This window comes from Heptranchias perlo, chromosome 20, assembly GCF_035084215.1.
Source record: "Heptranchias perlo isolate sHepPer1 chromosome 20, sHepPer1.hap1, whole genome shotgun sequence".
Classification (NCBI taxonomy): Eukaryota; Metazoa; Chordata; class Chondrichthyes; order Hexanchiformes; family Hexanchidae; genus Heptranchias; species Heptranchias perlo.
This window is the reverse complement of record NC_090344.1, coordinates 29,598,365-29,622,441: the sequence shown is the minus strand read 5'-3', so window position 1 is coordinate 29,622,441 and position 24,077 is coordinate 29,598,365. Positions and strand designations below refer to the sequence as shown.

General features: G+C 45.3%; 1 protein-coding gene and 2 non-coding genes across 3 annotated transcripts; 1 reads left to right on the top strand and 2 right to left on the bottom strand.

The window, feature by feature from the left end:
* Nucleotides 1-3,559: 3,559 nt before the first annotated feature.
* On the bottom strand, nucleotides 3,560-3,641 carry trnas-uga (transfer RNA serine (anticodon UGA)). The gene has a single exon. It is a non-coding gene; the product is annotated as a tRNA-Ser (tRNA).
* Nucleotides 3,642-9,711: 6,070 nt separating this feature from the next.
* Nucleotides 9,712-9,785, top strand: trnan-guu (transfer RNA asparagine (anticodon GUU)). The gene has a single exon. It is a non-coding gene; the product is annotated as a tRNA-Asn (tRNA).
* An 11,313-nt stretch (nucleotides 9,786-21,098) lies between these two features.
* On the bottom strand, nucleotides 21,099-22,561 carry LOC137336008 (zona pellucida sperm-binding protein 4-like). The gene is made up of 5 exons (XM_068001512.1): nucleotides 22,327-22,561; nucleotides 21,529-21,707; nucleotides 21,362-21,459; nucleotides 21,153-21,286; nucleotides 21,099-21,115 (listed from the first exon to the last, which is right to left on the bottom strand). Exons 1-5 carry the CDS (start codon nucleotides 22,547-22,549, stop codon nucleotides 21,099-21,101), a joined length of 651 nt encoding a protein of 216 aa, XP_067857613.1. The 5' UTR covers nucleotides 22,550-22,561.
* Between the last annotated feature and the right edge of the window lie 1,516 nt (nucleotides 22,562-24,077).

Here is a 24,077-nt window from a genome sequence, read left to right as displayed (position 1 = left end):
ATTTGAGGAGGTATCAAGGAGGATCGATGAGGGTATCGCGATTGATGTAGTCAACATGGATTTTAACGAGGCTTTTGAAAAAGTCCTACAGGGCAGATTTGTCAAAAATGTAAAAGCCCATTGGATCCAAAGGACATTGGCAAGTTGAATCCAAAATTGGCTGAGCAGCAGGAAGCAAGCGGTTGTGGTCGACGGGTGCTTTTGTGACTGGAAGGCTGTTTCGAGTGGGGTTCCATGCGGCTTCGTACGAGGTCCCTGCTTTTCATGGAATAGTTCATTGATCCAGACTTAAATGTAGGGGGCATGATGAAGAAATTTGCAGATGATACAAAAATTGTTCCTGTGGTTGAGAGTGAGGAGGAAAGCTGTCGACTGCAGGAAAATATCCATCGAGCAGAAAGGTGGAAAGAAAAGTGGCAAATGCAATTCAATCTGAAGAAGTGTGAGGTAATGCATTTAGTGGGGGGGGGGGCAAAAAGGCAAGGGAGTATGCAATAAATATTGCAATTAATTTGCCATTTACACGCCCATTCTGCAAATTTACTGATGTCTTCCTTTATGATTCGCATTTTTCTTTGTATTAACGACAGCTCGCAATTAGGTGTCCTCCCTAAATTTTGAAATTGTACTTCCGATTCCCGTGTCCAAATCTTGAATATAAATTTTGAACAAAAGTGGTCCCAGCACCGATAAATTGTGAACAACAGTGGTCCCACCACTGATAAAGTGTTAATAACAGTGGCCCCATCACTGATATATTGTGAACAACAGATGTGCCAGCATCGATAAATTGTGAACAACCGTGGTCCCAGCACCGATAAATTGTGAACAACTGTCGTCCCAGGAATTTTGATCTTAAAATGCAGTTGAAACTTTTGCACAAAAGAAAATAACGTCCCCAAATCGTCCCACGTGAATCTCAAATGCTTTGGGAAGAAGTTCAATAGAAACAATCAGGACTTTAAAGGCACCTCAACGACCTGAACTTTCATTGAATGAATTGTGTTCGCCATTGCATTCGACCGTGAAATCGCTCTTGACTTTCATCTCACTGAAGCAGAGTGTGGCCGCTTTGCATCTGTGAGCATGTCGGTGGCGTGTTTACATTTGATATTGATCGCTTCCAATTTGTAAAATTTCATCAATCGTCAGGAAAAAGAAACCAAGAATCGAATTGTCCCTCTAAGTGATGAACTGAAGGGATTGGTGATCCAAGCAGATCTGGAAAATGCGTGGTGCAATCGGTCAGGAGTTCCAAATCCACCCTCCAGCCACTCGGCAATTATATTGAATGAACTTTACTCTGGCCCAGTGTCACCGCACGGAAATCGAGTATTTCTCCGGCATGTTTTTCTTCATAGTTGCTGGTTTAAGAGTGAAGACTGGCTGGTTGGATTTTCACTCCTACAAGCTTGAAACATTCATTTTTCACTGACTGTAGACAGTTTTTATATTGGTCGCTGCAATCTCAAAGTTTAGCCCAGTGAATTATTGGTTTAGCAGGTGATCTCTTCACCTGTTCTCGGCGGTGTTATCCGTTAGTGTGAAAGTTTGATTGTTCGAGCCCTTATTTTATTTTTCCTCAGGATTCATCGCCTCAAAGTACCAGGGTTTGAACGCATGTTTTGGAATCAAGAAAATGTACCGGAATCATTGCCAGCTGAGCAGGGCTGATATTCCACCACTTACCCTGCGGTCGGAAATCAGGCACATGAATCATATAAAGGAATGGAACATTGGCTTCACGGTAATTACAATTCTCCTTGACAGACAAGCCCCCGAAAGGCCCGAAGGGAGGCCGCATTCGCAGCAGGAGAGCTGGTTCGCTGTGACATGGAGATTTCTGTAGTGAGTGAGACCAGACTGTTCCTATGTTCAGAGAATAAATTTCACACCCTTTATTTTGGAAAAGCAAAACGGTGGGGATTTTTGTCATAGCCCGATGCCTTTCGTGTTGTATCAGATGTTCCTCGTTGCGTTACTTTCATCTTGATCGGAGAACCAGTTCGGGCGCTCCTGTGATAAACAGCGACAATTGCCAGTTAATGTTAAATTTAACAACGACTCCACTGCGTTTTTAATCCCACTCTTAAGATGCAGTCTATAAAATGAAAAAAAATCATCACATTCAAAGCATAAAAATCTGATTAAAGTTTTGACTGTCTCTCGGTAACCACGTCAACATCGCCTTCAGTCTGAAATAGAAAGTTATCGATTGATTCATGGTGCTTAAAACAGGGATTCAACTACGAACAGGATTTAATTAACTTCATGTAATTAATTCAATAAGTTCATAACTCTTTTTAAAATTAATTCCCCAACTGGGAATCGAACCTCGCGGCGGTGAGAGTACAGAATTCTCACCACCAGGCCATTGGGGAGCTCCCAAGATTGCGCACGAGAGAAAGTGGAACTGATGACATTTGTTTTTCTTTCGCTCTGTCATAATTCATTCAGCTCTGTGTTTATTCTCAGGCCTCTTATCTCTCCTTCTTTTCAGCTTCTGACTGCGGATATTCCTGTGGCTAAATATGAATAATATAGAACATCTCACAGCCCCGGTATATTTGCTGTTTCTCTGTGCAGTTCTGTGCAAAATCAAACTGCACGCAAATACCGACAGTGCCTCTCTCTCACTCCCCACAGAAGCAGCAGGAGATGCCACTTTAAACTGTCAGTTGCTTCAAATGATTCACGATGGACCTGCGTGACCTTGCAGCTTTCCCAGGAGCTGTATTCAGTGCGTGAATTTTGGAAACGGAATCATGTCCATCAGCAGCTTGTGGTCGTATTTTACCTCACTTTCCATTTCATGTACATGCCTACTTGCACTTGGTGATGTCATTGCCTGAACATCACTTCTGTCCCGATATTATTTCGAACAGAAAATGCCATTTTGTGCGAGCAGTTTGTCTGGCAGGAAAATGACCTGAATTACAAAGGGCCAAGTCGGAAAGGCCGCGTTGCTCTGCTTGTTCGCAGCAAAGAATTTTCAGCGTTTCCTTGGGGTTTAGTGTTTAGGATTCGGCGCTTTCATCACCACGGCAAAGGTTCGATTGTCGGTCTCAACATCCGCATATTATACACTCTATCATAAGTGTACTGTACTCAAATTGCTGATTTTTTCATTGTGAGGGGAAGAAACATAAATGTGTGGACATTGATTACGAATTCATCAGCTGGGTTGCACCTTTTCTTTTCCTACCGTCTCAGTCTTTCCATCTTTACCCTTCTCTGCTGGTGTTGCAGGTTCCATCATTCTTCGCTGTTCACGATGCCTGAGAAGTCCATCAGGAGAAAACAGGCAAAGTCAAGAGACAGAGACAGGGAGAGATTAAAACATAGAAATAAATTGTATAAATGTCAAGTTCTGCGAACGAGCAGAATTTAGAATGGAGCTTGGGAGAGATTCCTTCACGTGTCTTGCAATTTTGCAAGAGATCATTGGGCTCCGAGTTAAAAGCGTCGTTGGCGATGGAGCACCTCTGTGAGGGAGCGAACAAGGTCCGTTCGTTCAAGTTCATATTAATTTGAACACTGAGCAAACTTTAAAAAGTAGCGCTGCGAACAGGATTCGAACCTGTGCAGGGAAACCCCATTGGATTTCAAGTCCAACGCCTTAACCACTCGGCCATCGCAGCGGCAAACATCGATCATGCACAGCGATAAATCAGAATGCGTAGGGTTATCACACGAGATCTGTGACACTTTGTTCTCTCAGACAGGTTTCCAACTGGAAACTTGCAGCTTGTTAATGTGCTGACTTTGCTGTTTCGGTGATAGAATTCTCATTTATCACGTGAGAAACCGGGGTTCGATTTCCGGTTCGTTTTGGATTATTTTCATTCTCCATTCATACGATCGCGTGAATTGTGCGACATTCGCCCTCAGCTTCAATCTGCGCACCATTTCGAGGCATTTTCCATTCTCCAGGTGTGTTGCGTCGAAGCTGGGTTGGAAAATCACATTGCAAGTCCTACTTCTTAATCATTGGGTCATCGCAGCTGCAAGTGACAAATCCGACACGGCTGCAGAAGAGAATGAAGAAGGTTATGACAGGAGAACTCTGAGACTGTATGTTCTTTCAGACAGGTTTCGAACTGAGCGCATGCCGCCGGCTGCTGTGCGGACTTTGTTGTTTCAGTGATAAAATTCTTGCTGTCTGCGCGGGAGGCGCGGGTTCGATCACCACCCAATAGAGGAGCATTTTTCATTCTCCATTCATGAGGTCATGTGAATTCGGATACGTTCACATTAAGCTTCAATTTGAACACCATCTTGTGACATTTTCCTTTCTCCATGTGTGTTGTCGTCGACAGAACCTCTGCATTCTGTCCTCCATGCACTGGAATTAAGACAATCCTGCCGACTGCACCGCTGACAAGACGTGAGAAGCCAATTAGTGATTTTGAACTATAAATGGTAACACCGCAGGGCTCGTCCGGGATCTCTCACATAACAATCAGCAAATCCCCAAAGCGAGAATCATACCAGAAGACCAAAGAGCCACTGATAACAGAGGGGTGAAACCAATGCAGAATTCGGTGCCACCCACAGCCGATCGGCCACCATTCTGTCCATCCTATCACTTTTTCTATTCCGATGTACGGCAATGTGAAGACGTACATTAACTATTTCATATCAACAATATTAGCCTCTCTTTACCACATTCGTTTCGAATGTGCGAGTTGTAATATAAAGTGAGACTTTGCAGAATTAATTGCTCTGTAGCTACATTGTTGTCTGTCTCGGCATCCGCAGATTATCCACTCTCCCACAAGTATAACAGTGACGACACTTCAAAAATACTTCATTGGCTATAAAGCGCTTTGGGACGTCTTGATGTCGTGAAAAGCGCTTTATAAATACAAGACTTTGTTTTTATACTGGGCTAAAAGTACTGATAATTTCACTATGAGGACGAAGAGACATCAATATGTGGACATTGGCTACGAATTCATCATCTGGGTTGGTCCTTTACTTTTCCTCCCGTCTCATTCTTTCGATCTTTCTCGTTCTCTGCTGGTGTCGCAGGTTCGATGAGCTTTGGCCGTTCAATGAAGCCTGAGAAGTCCATCAGGGGAAAACAGAGCGGGACAGAGACAGGGAGAGATAGAGATAAAAGTATAGAAAATAAGCCTGAATATCAAGTTAAAAGAATTTTAAATGAAGCTTGAGAGAGATGGAATCATACACTCAAAGAATCGTTACTGCACAGAAGGAGGCCATTCGGCCCATTGAGCCTGCCCCGGATCTCTTTAAGAGCAATCCAGTTCGTCCCATTTCCCCGTTCTTTCCCTGTAGACCGCAAATATATTTCCTTCAAATACTTGTCCAATTCCTTTTAGAAATTAACGATTAAATCCGCTTCCACCACCCTTTCAGGAGATGCATTCCAGATTATAACTACTCGCTGATTTAAAACGTTTTTCCTCATATCTCCTTTGGTCAACCACCGTAAATCGATGTCCTCTGATTCTCGACTCTTCCGCCAACGGGAGCAGTTTCTGTTTATTTACTTTATCTAAACCCGTCATGATTTTGAACACTTCTGTCAAATTTCCTCTCAACCTTCCTGCCCGAAGGAGAACAACCCCAGCTTCTCCAGTCTATCCACGTAACTGAAGTCCCTCATCCCTGAAACCATTCCAGTAAATCTTTTCTGTATCCTCTCTGTGGCCTTCACATCCTTCCTAAAGTGCGGTGCCCAGAATTGGACACAATACTCCAGTTGTGGATTATTGTGAAGTTTCCTTCAAGCACCTTGAAATTTTGCAAGAGACCATTGGGCTCCCAATTAAAAGGCTCTGCCGCGGTGGAGGATCTGTCTGAGAGAAGGAAATGCGGTCCGTTATCTCCAGTTCATATTTATTTGAGCATTGAACAAAACTGTAAACAATAGCGCCGCGAGCAGGATTCCAGTGTTTTACCAAAAGACCCCGTCGAGTTTTAGATGTGACGGCTTAACCATTCGGCCATCACAAGCAGCGAGTGCTCGTAATGCAGGGCTGTAAATCAGAATGCGCAAGGAGCTCAGAGGAGATTTGTGAAATGATATGTTGTTTTGAACAGGTTTCCAATTGGACACAGCAAACGTTGCTGTTTCACTGGTAGAATTTGCACTTACCACGCGAGGGAACAGGGTTCGTTTTCCCGACCAATTAAGGCGCATTTTTGTTCTGCACCTCTGAGATCGCCTGAATTGGGATAAATTCACCATCAGTTTCAATCTGCACACCGCCGTGAGGCATTTTACTCTCTCCGTGTGTGTTGCGTCGATAAACCGGCTGCATTCTGGCCTCTGGACCTCAAACATGTTCGAGAATTAATTCAATGCTGCTTTCTGCAACGCTGAAAAGATGTGAGAAATAAATGAATGAATCCTCACTGGAAATAGTGAAACAGGAGGGTTCTGGGATTTGAACTGGGGAACTCTCACGTATCAATCAGTGAAACGTCCAAAATGAAAACCATAATCCGAGAACAAGGAGCCGTCATTAACACAACCGGACAACCAGTCGAAAATTTCCCTGTTACCCACAACCGATCGCCCATTCATTCAGACCGCTTCTGTCCATCGAATCATAGAATGGTGACAGCACAGAAGGAGGCTATTGGGCTCATCGAGCCCGTGCCTGCTTTTTGTAAGAGCCATCCAATTCGTCCCATTCCCCGGCCCTTTCCCAGTGCTCTGTATTTTTCCCCTTCAAATTCCTTTTTTAAGTCACGATTGAATCTGCTTCCACCATCCTTTCAAGCAGCGCATTCCAGATCAGAACTACTCGCTGCGTAATTAAGTTTTTCCTCATATCGCCTTTGGTTCTTTTGCAATCACCTCAAATCTGTGTCCTCTGGTTTCCGACCATTTCGACAATTAAAACAGCTTCTCTTTATTAACTTTAAACCTTTCATGACTTTGAACACTTCTATCAAATCTCCTCTGAACCTTCTCTGCTCTCAGGGGAACAACCCATCTCCAGGCAAATACGGTCAATTAGCTTCAATTAATTTATATTATCATTAAACAGACCTTGAAAGACATGCCTTGTTTTGTGGAAGTGTGAGCTGGTGGTTTAAATCGCTGGTTTCAATGTCTGGGGCGTTTCTCGATTCGAATTTTACCACTGACATAATTTCTGCCAATGTTTATTTTGACCTGTTCACAGAAAACCCGATTGCAGTGCGATGGAGCAGAGGATGTGAAAGAAGCTGAAAGTGAAAGTGCAGATACTAGTTTCATCACGGGGACAGGACACGTTTCCACAGGTAAGGAAATCTCACCTTAAGATTCTTTCCAGCAGAGTGGGACAGGTGATCAGAGTGACCGGGCTCTAACGGCGCAATCGGTCCTTATATGAGTTCCAGGCTCGATAAATGCCGGGGTTGTTAATTCGAGTCTCACCGAGATCAAACAATCCTTTCGTTTGTGAACATTTCGACCGGTGTTGAAGGTAGAATTGATGTTTTCGAAAATGCACCTCCTTATCTGAATTGCCATGTGGTTCCTCTGGACTACGCTGTTGAAATATCAGAAGAGATGTTGAGTATTACTTGTTTACAGGAGGGAGGCTGCGGTTTTGTAGACACAAACTATGATTTTGATCCATCTACACACTGTGGGATTCAACTGGAGCTTTAAACCAACCTCTCCGACCGCTCAGCCAGGATACTTTCCATCCTACACTTCAGGAGCTAGTTTTACAGGAATAGAATTACTGCAAGCAAGAATTCTACCCCTGAAGCACCAATGCCCGCACGGCAGCAGGATGCATGTGTCCAGTTAGAAACCTGTCTGAAGGAACTTGCAGACTGACAGAGCCGGAAGTCCAGCAGATTGATTTTCGGTCTGAGCAGATGTTGAGTCTCCTTCTTGAGCGAGTTTCGCCAATCCAGCTCAGAGTGGTTTAAGAATCATGAATTCGGCTGGGACTGGAGCCACTTGTGTAAGATGAAGTGTAGGGGGCAGTTTCACATCCTTGACGGACATTAATGATCCTGTTGCGGTTTTGCTGCAAAATTTCACTTCCCAGCTCCCGAACTAAAATCCAACGCCGTTGCAACTCGAATCCACAACCTTTGAATGGCTTATCAAACAAAACAAGTAGAAGTCCAACACACGAGCCATTGCGTCACAGGGTCAGTTGCCAAAAAAAAACCCGAATAAAAGGAAAGACGTGTTTCTCCGGTCCAGGGGCAAAGTGACAATGGATATTATTCAAAAAACTGTCCCCTCAAATCTGTCTTTATATTTTTTTTGTAAAGCTTCGATTTTAAAAGTTATAAAAAGCCGAAATAAATTATAAGAATCGAATCCGTGATTAAGGCGTTACAACACACTCTAATCAACAGTTAACCGGCCGTACTGACTGTCCATTGGACATTTTAATTAATTTCTGGACCTGTACGCTAGTTGGTAGCTCTTTCTGTACTTGGAGCCCGAAATCTCTCTGCTGCTCCACAGTTCCTAGTTTCTCACCATTCAGAAAACATTCTGATTTATCTTTCTTAGATTTAAAGTGGATGATCTCGCTCACCCCCCATTGAACTATATTTGCCGCAGTTTTTCCCACTCACTGAATCCATCAATTCCCACTTTTCAACTTCCTGCTTCGATCTTCATGACTTATTGCGTCACCAGAAGGCTGCGTGTTCAAATCACGGGGTAACCGGTACTTTTCGAGCTGATCAGATTCCGGATCGTTCCGGGATGAATATTGTATCTGCTTTTTCTCAATAAACAGAACCTTGCTCTGAAGTCTGCTTCCCTGGTTCTCAAATTTCAGGAAGGCGTCTCATTCCGCCCTCGACTTTTGACTTTGACCTGCGGTTGAAACTTTTGCAAAGATGGAAAAGAAGTCCCCAAATCGCTCCATGTGAATCTTAAACGCTTTGGGAAGAAGTTCAGTGCAAACAGTTAGGAATTTAAAGGCACCTCAATGACCTGCACTTTCTTGGAATGAGTTTTGTTCGCCATCGCTCCCGGCTTTCATCTCACTGAAGTGAAGAGTGTGACCGCGTTGCATCTGTCAGGGTGGAAGTGACGTGTTTGGGATCGGTATGGGTCGTTTACAACTTTTGAAATCTCACCAAGCAGCAGAGAAAAAGAATCTTGGAATCAAATTGTCCCTGTCAGTGATGAATTGAAGTGAATATCGCTCCAAGCAGATCTGGAGAACTCGCAGTGCAGCCGCACAGGAGTTCCAAATCCACCTTCTCGCCACTCGGCAATCGCATGAACTGAACTTGACTCTGACCCAGTGTCACCGCGCTGAAATCGAGTATGTCTCGGCCACACTTTTTCTGAACATCATGGTTACTGGTTTAAGAGTGAAAAGTGCCGTCCGCTTCACTGTAAGTGCAAGAGACAACTTTGTGAACACCGAGTCGTGTCACAGACCTGCTCGTCGGACCTGCTCATTTCATCTCATCTCATTTTCAGCAAACCTGAATATTACTGGAATAGAGAATGGCGAATCACAGCTCGAGAAATCAATCCTCTCGACCACGAGGGGACGGAGTTTTCCAACATACAGGTGTTTAATGGCAAGGTGAGTTTAATGTTCAGGAATAATAGAGCACAGATTTTCGGTCGTGCAAACTTCACACACTTTATTTTGGAAAAGTAAACTGAGAGCAGAGAGAATTTATTTTGATCGCTGCAATCTGAATTTTTAGTTCGTTGAATCAGTAGTTCAGCAGCAAACGTGTGCTGTCTCTGTGGCGCAATCGGTTAGCGCGTTCGGCTGTTCATCGAAAGGTTGGTGGTTCGAACCCACCCAGGGACGGTAGGGAAACTTTTATCTTCATGGTCTCGCATTTCCTGGTTCTGATGTTTGTTGTGACTGCAAAACAAATGCCCGCTTTCGATGGCCAGCTGAGTGCGGCCGATCTTCCATCATTTCACCTGTGATTGGCTTCGCCGAAATCTGAATTCTTCTTGACAGACAAGATCTGACATCGATATTTCTGCAGTGAGCGACACCAGACTGTTTCCACAATGAATGTCACTCCCTTTTATTTTGGAAACGCAAAATTATATTCACATTCCGAACGGTTTCAGTTGATTTGTGAGAGATCATGAAAGGATCCTGCAGCGCTGCCTTGGATAATAACAACAGTTCTAAGCCGCATTTCAGTCGCGGCAACAAATCCTCACATCCGAGTATCTGCACCCTTAAATCGGAGTATCTGCACCTTTGCAGCAGAGTATCTGCACCCTCACACTGGAGTATCTGCACCGTTGCACCGGAGTATCTCCGCCCTTACAACCATTAACTCATCAACTGTCCCCAATCATCTTTATCAGCGTCAGGAGCCCTAAACAAAACCCAACAGTGAAGAAATTGGCTTTATGATTCTTCACTAATGTACGGACACATTTTTATTAACGGAACTTTGAAGGAGATTTGGGGAAAGTGGCCGCTGATACTCAGAAACTACTGCTTGTTTTTTTTTTTGCTTAGCAGGCTCGTTGGTTGAGGGGTATGATTCGCGCTTCGGGTTTGTTGTTTGAAATATGTGAGAGATCCCGGGTTCAAATCCCGGACAAGCCCTCATTTCCCCCCCCCCCCCCCCCCGACTTTTGATCTTGAGCTGCTGTTCAAACTGGCAGGGTGTTTGTCGGTATTTCAATCATCTCACGTCCTCTGAATGCATTCTCCTTGCAATTGCAATTGACCTTGAAACCGCTCTCGGATTTCATCTCACTGAAGCAGAATGTGGCCCCTTTTTGTTTCAGCGTGGAGGTGACGAGGTTGTGGTTGATAACCGCGGGCACACCTGTCCGGATATTGGTAGTCAGAATGTACAAAATGCTGTCTCAAATATTCTGTTGTCATCCTGGGAGCTCTAGTTTTGCATGCCCAACCTTTCCCCTAGTAAGAATGTGTCCAGTCTGTACCCGAACTATCTCCTCACTCAAAGCCTCCCATTGCTCATTTACTGTTTTAGCTGCCAATCTTTGATTCCAATCCACCTGGACCCGATCACTTTTCAACTCGCTGAAATTCGCTCTTACCAGTTCAGTATTTTCATGCTTGATATTTCCTTGCATTTTCCATAACTATACTAAACCTGCTGCAAATGCTCCCCCACTGAATCATGCTCCACTTGCCCCACTTCTTTCCCCTAAATAAATCCAGCACTGCTTCCTTCCTCGTTGGGCTGAAAACATACAGATTAAGAAAGTTCTCTTGGACACATTTCAGGAATTGCTCGCCCTCTTTGACATTTGCACTGCTCTTTCCCAGTCTATATTCGGATAAATGAAGTTCCCTTTTATCAATGCTCTAAAATTATTGCATCTTTCTGCAATTTGCTGCCAATTTGCTCCTCCATCTCCTTCCCACTAGTTGGCCCCCTATAGTCTGCATCCAGCAGCGTAATAGCTCCTCAATTGTTCCTTAATTCTAAACAAATAGATTCTGCCTTTGAACCCTTAAGCATGGCGAACCTTTCTACCGCTGTAACAGTATTTTTGATCAATAGTGCCTGGCCCACACCCAACCCCCCCCCCCCCCAACTTTTATCCCCTGCCTTTCCTGAATACGTTGTAGCCAGGAATATGTAAGTGGTCACTCCTCCACTTGTTTGAGACAGGTCTCCATTATTGACACTATAACATAATCCCATGTTACCACTTGTGTCTGCAGCTCACCAACCTTATTGACCAAGTATGTTAAACACAACATCAGGGCATAAGGGTAGGACAAGTTCTAATGCCCAATTAAATGTTATATACACTAATGCCCGTAGCATAAGAAATAAAATAAGGGAATTAGAAGCGTAAATTGAGCTTATAGTGCATGACTTAGTGCTCATCACTGAGATCTGGCTCCAAACTGGGCATTACTGGGAGATAAATATTTCAAGTTATAAGCCGTTTAGAAAGGATAGGGACATTGGAAAAGGCGGTGGAGTAGCGATATTGAGGAGGGATACTATTACTGCATGAGAAAGAAGACATATCAGTAAAGGTGAGCACGCAGTAGAAAGGCTTTGCGTGGAAATGAGTAACAGAATAGAATGCAAGACTTTGGTGGGAGTTGTTCATAGACTTCCGGACAGCAGTGAAAAAGTAACAGGATACACAGAAGCGGACAGGATGTTAGGGGTCTGGAACTCACTGTCTGAAAGGGTGGTCGAGGCAGAAAACCTCAACTCATTTAAAAAGTACTTAGATGTGCATTTGAAGTGCCGTAACCTACAGAGCTATGACCAAGTGTTGGAAAGTGCGATTAAGTTGGATAGCTCTTTTTCGGCCGTCATAGACACGATGGGCCAAATGGCTTCCTTCTGTTCTGTAACTTTCTATGATTCTATGTGTGTGAAGGGATTCGTTCAGTCATCACACGTGCTGAGACACCAGCGAGTTCACAAGTGACTGCAGGGGTTGGATTCTGCTGTTAATCCCATCCAGGACTGAACCATATTCATTCTGACATTTGGGGTTTGTTTCTGCTGATGTTAATAACCGCTATAACTGGGCTGGAGTTTAAGATTCTGGATATGTTAAATAAATCAGCTATGTTTTAAACACCTTGTTGTCGATTTTGGTCTTTCCCACCTGAGTGTTTAGCATCACCTGACTGGAGCTCAGAAAGCACAATCTGGGGGGAGGATCATCCGGTGGGAACAGAACTTCAGCCTGGACACAGTCCTTCACGGCCACAGTGAGAGGGGCAAATGGCACTTTGGTCTTTCCCGTCGCTCGTCACTGACATCAAAGTCACCGTGCGGCGTCCAGTCTAAAAATGACTGTGGTAATTATTCTATGTTTGTTTGACAGTCCTGAGTCTACCATTTAAAGCAGGCGTTAACTGATTTAAAGTAAACCCGCTTAAAAGAAATGGGTTATCAGTTGTGATATCCGTGAAGCCAATGTTCCATTCCTTTATATGATTGATGTGCCTGATTTCCGACCGCAGTTTCAGTGGTGGAATATCAGCACTGCTCAGCCGGCTATGATCACGGTACATTTTCTTGCAAACCAAACACAGATTGAAACCCTGGAACTTTGAGGCGATGAATCCTTGGAGAAAAAATAAATAAGGGTTCGAACCATCAAACTTTCTCGCTAAATGAGAGCACCACCGAAACATACAAAGAGGTCACCTGCTAAACCAGCAATTCACTGAGCGAAACTATGAGATTGCAGCCACCAATATAACAGTTGTCCACTGTCAGTTTACTTCTCCAAAATGACTGGATTTTTACTCCTGCAAGCTTCAACCAACGAGCTGGTCTTCACTCCGGAAACAGCAACTGTGAAGTTCAGAGAAACGTGTTCGATTTCAGCGCGGTGACACAAGACCAGTGTAAAGCTCAGTTAATGAGATCGCCGAGTGGCGAGAGGGTGGATTTGGAATGCCTGAGCGCCTGCACTGCGCACTTTTCAGATCTGCTTGGAGCACCAATCCCTTCAATTCATCACTTACAGGGACAGTTCGATTCTCTGTTTCTTTTCCTTGAGGCTTGGTGAAATTTTAATAATTGATAGAGACCAATGTTAAAGCGAATCTCGTCAGTGACATGCTCACAGATACAAAGCGGCCAGACTCTGCTTCAGTGAGATGAAAGCCCAGAGCGGTTTCAAGGTCGAATGCAATTGCAAGCAAAGCTCGTTCAATGAAAGTGGAAGTCATTGAGGTGCCTTTAAGTTCCTGATTGTTTGAAATGAACTTCTTCTGAAAGCGTTTGAGATTGAGGTGGAGTGATTTGGGGATTTCTTTTCCCTCTTTGCAAAAGTCTGAACCGCCACTAAAGATAAAAAGTCAAGGGCTAAATTGGGGATTCTACGGGATATGGACCTCGAATCGAGAATTATACCCCGAACTCAACGAGCCCAGAAACAAGAACGTGTCCTTACATTAATGTGTGACGCTCACATTCTCTGAGGGGTCTGTCTGCAAAATAAAAGGGCATTTTGAAGAGATATTCTGAGCAGTTCCGTATTGGACCCCGAACAAAGTACAAACACCGCACGATGCTTTTGCTGGTCAAATTCACTAAACATCATAAATTCCACAAAAGCACCACAAGGAGTTGAATCTGTGACCGGAGTTCTTTAAGCAATTAAGCCACGGAGCCAATTCACGGGCACGCTTCTCACTTCCTCATTAATATCTGTGCTACACATTCTGTTGGGGGTTCAGACTGTTTTATCTTTGTCAATTTCATAGAAAATAAAAGCAAGAGTCGATCATTCTGCTCTGCCATTCAAAATGATCATGGCTGATCGTCCAGTTCTGTACCCTGTTCCCGCTTTTTCCCCATATCCCTTGAGCATTAAGAAATATATCTATCTGCTTATTGAATAAGTCTAATGACTTGGCCTCCACTGCCTTCTGTGGTAGTGAATTCCACAGGTTCACCACCCACTGAGTGAATAAATTTCTCCTCATCTCGGTTCTAAATCATAGAATCATAGAATCATAGAAGTTACAACATGGAAACAGGCCCTTCGGCCCAACATGTCCATGTCGCCCAGTTTATACCACTAAGCTAGTCCCAATTGCCTGCACTTGGCCCATATCCCTCAATACCCATCTTCCCCATGTAACTGTCCAAATGCTTTTTAAAAGACAAAATTGTACCCGCCTCTACTACTGCCTCTGGCAGCTCGTTCCAGACACTCACCACCCTTTGAGTGAAAAAATTGCCCCTCTGGATCCTTTTGTATCTCTCCCCTCTCACCTTAAATCTGTGCCCCCTCGTTATAGACTCCCCTACCTTTGGGAAAAGATTTTGACTATCGACCTTATCTATGCCCCTCATTATTTTATAGACTTCTATAAGATCACCCCTTAACCTCCTACTCTCCAGGGAATAAAGTCCCAGTCTGTCTAACCTCTCCCTGTAAGTCAAACCATCAAGTCCCGGTAGCATCCCAGTAAATCTTTTCTGCACTCTTTCTAGTTTAATAATATCCTTTCTATAATAGGGTGACCAGAACTGTACACAGTATTCCAAGTGTGGCCTCACCAATGCCCTGTACAACTTCAACAAGACATCCCAACTCCTGCATTCAATGTTCTGACCAATGAAACCAAGCATGCTGAATGCCTTCTTCACCACCCTATCCACCTGTGACTCCACTTTCAAAGAGCTATGAATCTGTACTCCTAGATCTCTTTGTTCTATAACTCTCCCCAACGCCCTACCATTAACGGAGTAGGTCCTGGCCCGATTCGATCTACCAAAATGCATCACCTCACATTTATCTGAATTAAACTCCATCTGCCATTCATCGGCCCACTGGCCCAATTTATCAAGATCCCGTTGCAATCCTAGATAACCTTCTTCACTGTCCACAATGCCACCAATCTTGGTGTCATCTGCAAACTTACTAACCATGCCTTCTAAATTCTCATCCAAATCATTAATATAAATAACAAATAACAGCGGACCCAGCACCGATCCCTGAGGCACACCGCTGGACACAGGCATCCAGTTTGAAAAACAACCCTCGACAACCACCCTCTGTCTTCTGTCGTCAAGCCAATTTTGTATCCAATTGGCTACCTCACCTTGGATCCCATGAGATTTAACCTTATGTAACAACCTACCATGCGGTACCTTGTCAAATGCTTTGCTGAAGTCCATGTAGACCACGTCTACTGCACAGCCCTCATCTATCTTCTTGGTTACCCCTTCAAAAAACTCAATCAAATTCGTGAGACATGATTTTCCTCTCACAAAACCATGCTGACTGTTCCTAATTAGTCCCTGCCTCTCCAAATGCCTGTAGATTCTGTCCCTCAGAATACCCTCTAACAACTTACCCACTACAGATGTCAGGCTCACTGGTCTGTAGTTCCCAGGCTTTTCCCTGCCGCCCTTCTTAAACAAAGGCACAACATTTGCTACCCTCCAATCTTCAGGCACCTCACCTGTAGCGGTGGATGATTCAAATATCTCTGCTAGGGGACCCGCAATTTCCTCCCTAACCTCCCATAAATGACATACACCGTATCCTTAGACTGTGACCCCTGGTTCTGGACTCCCCAGCTACCGAGAACATCCTCCCTGCATCTAGTCTGTCTCATCCTATTAGAATTTTATATGTTTCGATGAGATCACCCCTCATTCTTCTAAACTCGAGCGAATATAGTCCTGGTCGACCCAATCTCTCCTTATACGTCAGTCCTGCCATCCTCGGAACAAGTCTGCAAAACCTTCGTTGCACTCCCTCCATGGCAATGACATCTTTCCTCAGATCAGGAGACCACAACTGCACACAATACTCCAGATGGGGTCTCACCAAGGCCCCGTACAACTGCAGTAAGACATTCCCTGTTCCTGTACTCAAATCCTCTTGCATTGAACGCCAACATACCATTCGCCTTCCTAACTGCTTGCTGCATCTGAATGCTCGCTTTCAGCAACTGGTGTACAAGGACACCCAGGTCTCGTTGCACCTCCCCATTTTCCCAATCTATCACCATTCAGATAATAAACTGCCTTTCTGTTTTGACAAAAAAAGTAGATAACCTCACATTTATCCACGTTATACTGCATCTGCCATGTTCTTGCCCACTCACCCAACTTGTCGAAATCACATTGGACCCTCTTTGCATCCTCCTCACAGCTCGCATTCCACCCCAGCTTTGCGTCGTCTGCAAACTTGGAAATGTTACATTCCGTTCGCTCATCCAAATCATTGACATATATTGTGAATAGCTGGGGTCCCAAGCACTGATCCCTGCCGTGCCCCACTAGTCACTGCCTGCCACCCGGGAAAAGACCAGTTTATTCTCACTCTTTCCAGTCTGTCAACCAAATCTCAATCCAGGCCAGTCTATTCCCCGAATCCCATGTGCTTTACTTTTGCACACGGTCCTCTTCTGTGGCACCATATCAAAGGCCTTCTGAAAATCCATGTATACCACATCCACTGGTTCTCACCTATCTAATCTACTCGTTACATCCTCAAAAAACTCCAGTAGATTTGTTAAGCATGATTTCCCTTTCATAAACCTATGCTGACTTTATCAAATCCCATTAATGCCTTCTAATTGTTCTGTTATCACATATTTTAAAATAGACTCGAGCATTTTCCCCACTACTGATGTTAGGCGAACTGGTCTTTAATTCCCTGTTTTTTCTCCCCCTCCTTTTTTTTTTTTAAAAAAGTGCAGTTACATTTGCAACCCTCCAATCTGTAGGAACTGTTCCAGAGTATAGAATTTTGGAAGATGATCACCAATGCATGCACTCTTTCCAGGGCCACTTCGTTTGGTACTCTGGGGTGTAGATTATCAGGCCCTGGGCATTTGTCAGCCTTTAACTCCATTCATTTCCCAAGCATTTTTTCTTTAAAAGTAATACTGGTTTCCTTCAGTAGAAACTTGGTTCCTCACATTTCTGGAAGGTTGTTTGTGTCCTACTTTGAGAACAGAACCAAAGTATGTTTTTAATTGTCTTCACTAATCTTTTTCTCTTGACATTTAGAGAAATTTTTACAGTCAGTTTTTATGTTCCTGCTTGTTTACTCTCATACTCTAATTTTTCCCTCTTAGTCAATCTCTGTCCTCCTTTGCTGAATTTTAAACTGCTTCCAATCCTCAGGCTTGTTGCTTTTTCTAGCAATTTTATATGTCTCCTCTTTGGATAAATACTATCCCTAATTTCTTTTTTATTTTTGTGCCAGACAGGAATCAATAATTGTTGTAATTCCTGCACATGTTCTTTAAATATTAGCCATTGCCTATCCACCGTCATCCCTTTGTGAAGTTCCCCAATCCATCCTAGCCAACTCACACTTTCATAATTTCCTTCATTTAGATTCAGGACCCCAGTTTCGGATTCAACTACTTCAGTCTCCATCTGAAATAAGGAATTCTATCATGTTATGGTCGCTCTTCTCTAAGGGAGCCCGCAAAAGATTGTTAATCAATCCTTTCTCATCGCACAATACCCAATCTAGGATCGCCTGTTCTCTAGTTGGTTCCTCAATGTATTGGTCTAGAAATCAATCATGTGCACTCCAGGAATTCCTTCCCCACAGTATTATTGCTAATTTGGTTTGACCAAACTACATGTTAAATTAAGTCAGCGTGATTACAGTTGTACCCTTCTTGCATGCGTCTCCTATTTCCTGTTTAATGCCCTCTCCTACATCACTACTGTTTGGGGGGCAATAGACAACCCCCACCGTTTTCTGCCCCTTGGTATTTTAGCTCCACCCATACAGATTCCACATCGTGATTTGCTGAGCCAATATCCTTCCTCACTATTGCGTTGATTTCCTCCTTTACTAACAACGCTACCTCACATCATTTCCCTTTTTGTCTGTCCTTCCTAAATATTGACTACCCCTGGATGTTCAGTTCCTATCCTTGGTCACCCTGCAGCCATGTCTCCATAATCGTAACTTTTTCGTACCCATTAATCTCTGTGCTGTTAATTCATCGACCTTATTGCAAATGCTCCACACATTAAGACAATGCCTTCAGACTGGTCTTGAAGATTGCTAGTTATCTAGTTTTTTTTTTGCACTATGGCCCTATTTGTTTTTTGCTCTTGTTTTCTCCGCCTGCCACTATTGCTTCCTCCCTTTGTCTTGTTTCTATCCTTGTTTTCCCCTCCTGTCTCCCTGCTCAGGTTCCCATCCCCCTGCCATTCCAGTTTAAACCTTCCCCAACAGCACGAGCAAACTCCCCTGCGAGGACATCAGTCCTGGTCCGGCTCCGGTGTAACCCGTCCCACTTGTACAGGTCCCACCTTCTGCAGAACGGTCCCAATGTCCCATGAATTTAAATCCCTCCCTCCGACACCATCCCTGCAGCCACACATTCATCTGGTCTATTCTCCTGTTCCGATAGCCGGAGAGACCAGCAGCCAATGGTCATGCGAGGAGAGCCCAACACTCGCCAGGCTTGGCAAATTGGTCAATCGATGCAGTCAGGGAAGAGCCAATTCCGGAGACATGTGCCCAGGACCAGTGTTAGAGGCAAGTGAACCAGTCATTCCTGACCGACACTATTTTGCTACAAACCCACCACAGCTTTGCCCTGGATCTCAATGCGAATCGTTGGGGGCTGGAATTGTTTGCTGCAACCGTGGGATACTGCAAAAACAATTCTCAAACCAGGTACCAAGTTAACTCACTGCAAACAGTACAATCCAGCGAGCATTTGAAAGATAACGAGACCAGCAATCGTCTATAACAGGAGTTTATTATCCAACAGACACATCTACAGTTCCATAGAGCTGCACTCGGAGCCCACCCTGCGGCCCTGCTCCATTTTCCACAAAGCAACAGTCCCGACCAACAGGGCCACGGAGAGCAGTGCTACCCCAACCGCTAATCCAGGAACAAGGGAGGTGGAATCAACAGCAGCATCTGTGGGGAGAAGCCAGGGTTAGATGGGCACCAGTTACTCAATCACGAGAGACAGGTGGAAGCTCCCTGTTTACCTTTCTCATCCTGGTGGATCCGAGCAGCCAATCTCTCCTCACCTTCCAAGAAAAGGATGGGTCCATCAGCGGTCACCAAGGCCCCAGACCGGTTATCAACGCTTCTTCGCCTCTCTGGGGGCGAAGGAGAACAAGAGACAAGAGTTGATGTTGAATAATTCAATCTTCAGTTGTCTGCAAATCCTGAATCAGATGGCCTCATGCAAAAAACATCAGGGCCCTGGGTACCGGACAGAGTTTAGAATTCCGGCTATAATTGCATCTGGTTCTCACCAAACCGATTCTCAGAAGGACGCACCAACTGAGCAGAGTTTGAAATTGCTGCTGCTACAATGGCCAGTCTGGTCTCCTGTGAAGGAGACACTGTTTGATGCATTACTTTGACCCGCAGTTTCAGGAGACCTTCAAATTGGCCAGGTGTCCGGCCCCGGGACATTTTTTCAGTTGCACCCGGAATTCCCGGTGTCAGAAAGACGACAATTAGATGCTGGTAAAATGTTCTCCAGTGCCAAGGGTGGACTATTCCGAACCGGATGCGGAACACACCCGTGTCAACAATGGGAGGATTCTGCTCTTCAGCGGTCGGCAAGTAGGGCAGCTCAGCATCCGGGCAATTAGCAAGGAACCAGAAATACTTCATTCATCCCATTTCAAGGATCAGAGCGTCCTTCACAATTACTGACCTGGTGCAAGGTGTGCTCAGAACCGCTGCCCTAGATTGCCATTCTAAATGGAAACCTGCACCGAATGCAACTGGGAAAGTTCCCAGAACCGCCAGATTCAGGACACTCCTCCTGTGCCCAGTGTTCGGCCTCTTGCTGAGGGAGCCCCGTGTTCAGATGACCCACACCCACCCCTCCCCATCAGGGTTTAGTTTCTAGTCAGATTGCAGGTACTTACTGGGGCTGCAGGGAGCCGTGCAGTTCTCTCGAGTGGAAGGGTAGCAAACCTCAGCACTGCAGTGGAAATAAACCTGCAAAGCGACAGTGCAGTATGGTCAATCCCACAGCTCCCAGTCCGGAGATTAATGCTTCTACAGTCAACTGACCAACAGGGGCCTGCTCACTTAACACCCAGGGAACAAGTGACCGGGAAAGAAGCACTGAAGGAAACTCACCTCCCCGGTCAGAGCCCGGCCCGAAACTCGGTCCCAGAAAGCGAACGTGCTGACTACAAAACGATTATGGTGAGTTGGGAACCGCAAATGGGAATCAGCGTTTACCGGAAGGAGGCGGGTTTTGTAGTTATCACCAGCAAAGGGGCACCTGGAACAGAGACAGTGAGTCACACGATTATAGGTTTACATGAAACCAATTATACCAGCGTCTGGAACAAAATATCAACTTCGAAGGAATATTGCCCCAATCACTAACCCGGACTGAAGTAATGATTTCTGTATTAATCCCCGCCCATGTCGCCCCCTCCCCAATCTGCCTCAAGCCCCCTCACTCGCTCCCTTACCTCTCCACCAGGAGGTCCCATCGGATCCCCGAATACGGCTCTGGGGTGGGGGTCGCCCAGCAGTCATTGAGCACCAGCACAAGGGACGGATCGTTCCGATTCAGAACACGAACCTCCACAAACACGGGGTCCCGGAGCACACTCAGGATCGGGTAGTCACTGGCCACGTACCAGCTCCGGTAGCCACCATCTGGAAAGAGAAAGATGAAGGGCGGGCACTATTTGGAGAGAGAGCCTGAAGTTGGACACGACTATCAGCGAGCACTCGTTACCTCTCGCTATTCTCAGCTCCAGAAGCAGGATCCCGGCCTCAGTGGCAGGCAGTGGTGGAGAAAGGGTGTAAACTCTGGGCTTCACCTGCAGATCAGACTCCTGGCTTCCCCTGTAACTGCACTGGACATGGAGCCTGCAAGAGAACGGACACGGCTGGAGAATTCAGGTCCTCACTGTCTCTACCCGCTGAATGTGCTCCTATTCTCACCTGAAAGGGCTGTCCCGGGTCACCGATCCCAAAGCGCCATCCAAAATCTCAAACTCACCCAACACATCCGTTTCATACAGGATGTTCACGCCGTCCAGCTACAAGAGACAGAAGACCATCAGTCCCGAACTGAGCCATTGATGGGACTCCCAGCCCGCAATACCTACCCGCTGAGTAGCACCACATTCAGTGACTGCGAACTGAAAGAGCACAGTGTCTGCAGAGGCCACGGTCGGACTGCACTCAGCTCCGTCTCCCTCCTTCAGATGGACCGTTGTCAGGTTTACAGGAGGCAGCGTCAAATCCTTGGAGATCGCGATGAGGACCTGCCCATCCTTGGTGCAGACTGCAAGAGAGTCAATGAAAGGCGGTTAGTTGACCCACGGGGAGGGTCAAGGGAACGGTTACAGGGAAGGGGACAAGCCCCATCCATGTTTCAGTTTCTAACCCGTCCCATTATCTGTCTAACGGAAACCAGTTGACTAATTACAGCTCGTCACCACGCTGCTTGGATTTAAATTGCTCGCATCTCCGATAGAAATTAAATATCAAATTCAAATGGTCAGTGGCAACAGGGGCCGGGGCTCATTCACTCTGCCCCTCCCTCCCCCAACTACCTGGACAATTACACAGGGCAGAATTCAACCAGTGTGAGTCCCAAGTCACCGAGCAACGGTGGAATGATTCTAACTGCAGATATTGTGTCAAAGCCCGATTAACTATTTCCCTTTCTGTTTCGGATTACCAGCCCCCAATCCCACAATCAATTATACTCTGCCGGATTAGAGACTCAATCACACCACCATTTCCACTCTCCGGACTGGAAAGGTTTGAAATTCCAACTGACGTTGTAGGACAGGAAGGAGAAAGAGGAAACTGTCCAGGGAAACCCCGAGTACAGCTAGATTGCGGGTGAACCTGGAAAGTCCTGGCCCAGAATATAAACGGACTGAGAATACACCCACCTGGAAGACTGTCCAATGAATAGAAACACGGCGGTGCATCCCGGCTCCCCGCATCAAAGCAGCAGCCTCTCTGCACACACTCACTGGCTTCAATTCCCGGAAATCCGCAGTCTTTGCGGTTTTTGGGAGACAGCCAACATTTATCGGCGGGGAAAAGGAGAGAGGGCGGCTGAGCTGAACAGATTACAACAAGTAACAAACCAAGAATCCCCAAACCCTCCATTATAACAAACAAACTCTCTCAGGTAAGTGAGAGGAGAAAACCGACTCCCTCTTTTTATCGCAGCGCTGTTAACTGGCAGTAATTGTCTGTTCCAATCAGCCTGAGGCAGAGTCCGAGGCCCACGGGCTCCGGAACATAAACCAGCATTCGCACGGCTCACACGGAGATGGGCCTGTTTTTAATGGAAGAAAAAAGGTGAGACTGGGTCCAACGACAGCTCCACAATTCGCTCCCGGACTTCTTGTTTGGTTGCATTGAAATTGTTGCTTTTTTCCCCCTTGACACCTTTATTTCTTCATCACAAAATTAAAAGAAACTGAACCACATCACATTATTAGTTTCTATTTTGCTTTTTTAGTCACTTTTATTTCTTGGACCCAACGTCACCTTTAATAGTTGATAAAAAATAGGCCCCATCTCAGTGTGACCCGTGGGAATGCGGTTTTTTAAAATACTAATTAATAAACAGAGTCAAATCAATATGTTATTTTCCAGATACAGTACGGTAGCATTAGTGGTTATGTTACTGAACTTGTAATCTAGCAGGCCTGGATGAATAATCTACGTGTCATAAGGTCAAATTCTGCCACGGCAGCTGGGGAATTTAAATTCAATTAATTAATTAAAATCTGGAATTAAAATACTACTTTCAGTAATGCTGGCGATGAAACGACCGGATTGTCATAAATAAAACCCATCTGGTTCACTAATGTCCTTCAGAGAAGGAAACCTGCCGTCCTTACCCGTTTGGCCTATGATGTGACTTCAGGCCCACAGCAATGTGGTTGATTCGTAATTGCCCTCTGAAATGGCCTAGCAAGCCACTCAGTTGTAAAAACTCGTTTAAAAAAAGTCATACTAAGAATGAAACTGGACATGAAAAAGGCACCCAAGCCCAGTTGACCCTGCAAAGTCCTCCTCACTAAAATCTGGGGACCAGTGCCAAAATTGGGAGAGCAGTCAAGCAACAGCCTGACATAGCCATACTCACAGAATCATGCCTTTCAGGAGAGGTCCGTGACTCTTCCATCACAATCCCTGGGTATGTGCTGTCCCACTGGCAGGACAGACAAACCAGAGGTGGCGGTGCAGTGATATACAGTCAGGAGGGAATGGCCCTGGCAGTCCTCAACATTGACTCTGGACGAAATGCAAATCTCATGGCATCAGGTCAAACATGAGCAAGGAAACCTCCTGCTGATTACCACCAACCGCCCTCCCTCAGCTGATGAATCAGTCCTCCTCCATGTTGAGCACCACTTGGAGAAAGCGCTGAGGGTAGCAAGGGCCACAGAAGGTACTCTGAGTGGGGGACTTCAATGTCCATCACCAAGAGTGGCTCGGGAGCACGACTACTGGCCGAGTCCTGAAGGACAAAGCTGCCAGACTGGGCCTGCAGCAGATGGTGAGCGAACCAACACGAGGGGAAAAATTTACTTGACCTCGTCCTCACAAATCTACCTGTCGGAAATGCATCTGTACATGACAGTATTAGTGGGAGTGACCACCGCACAGTTCTCGTGGAGAC

Excerpts from the sequence above, each read along its gene's own strand:
- LOC137336008 (XM_068001512.1), bottom strand. The coding sequence starts at position 22,549 with ATGGAGGGTTTGGGGATTCTTGGTTTGTTACTTGTTGTAATCTGTTCA. Across the intron at positions 21,708-22,326 it reads TTCATTGGACAGTCTTCCAG|TCTGCACCAAGGATGGGCAG; the intron begins GTGGGTGTATTC and ends ACTCTCTTGCAG. Across the intron at positions 21,460-21,528 it reads AATGTGGTGCTACTCAGCGG|CTGGACGGCGTGAACATCCT; the intron begins GTAGGTATTGCG and ends TGTCTCTTGTAG.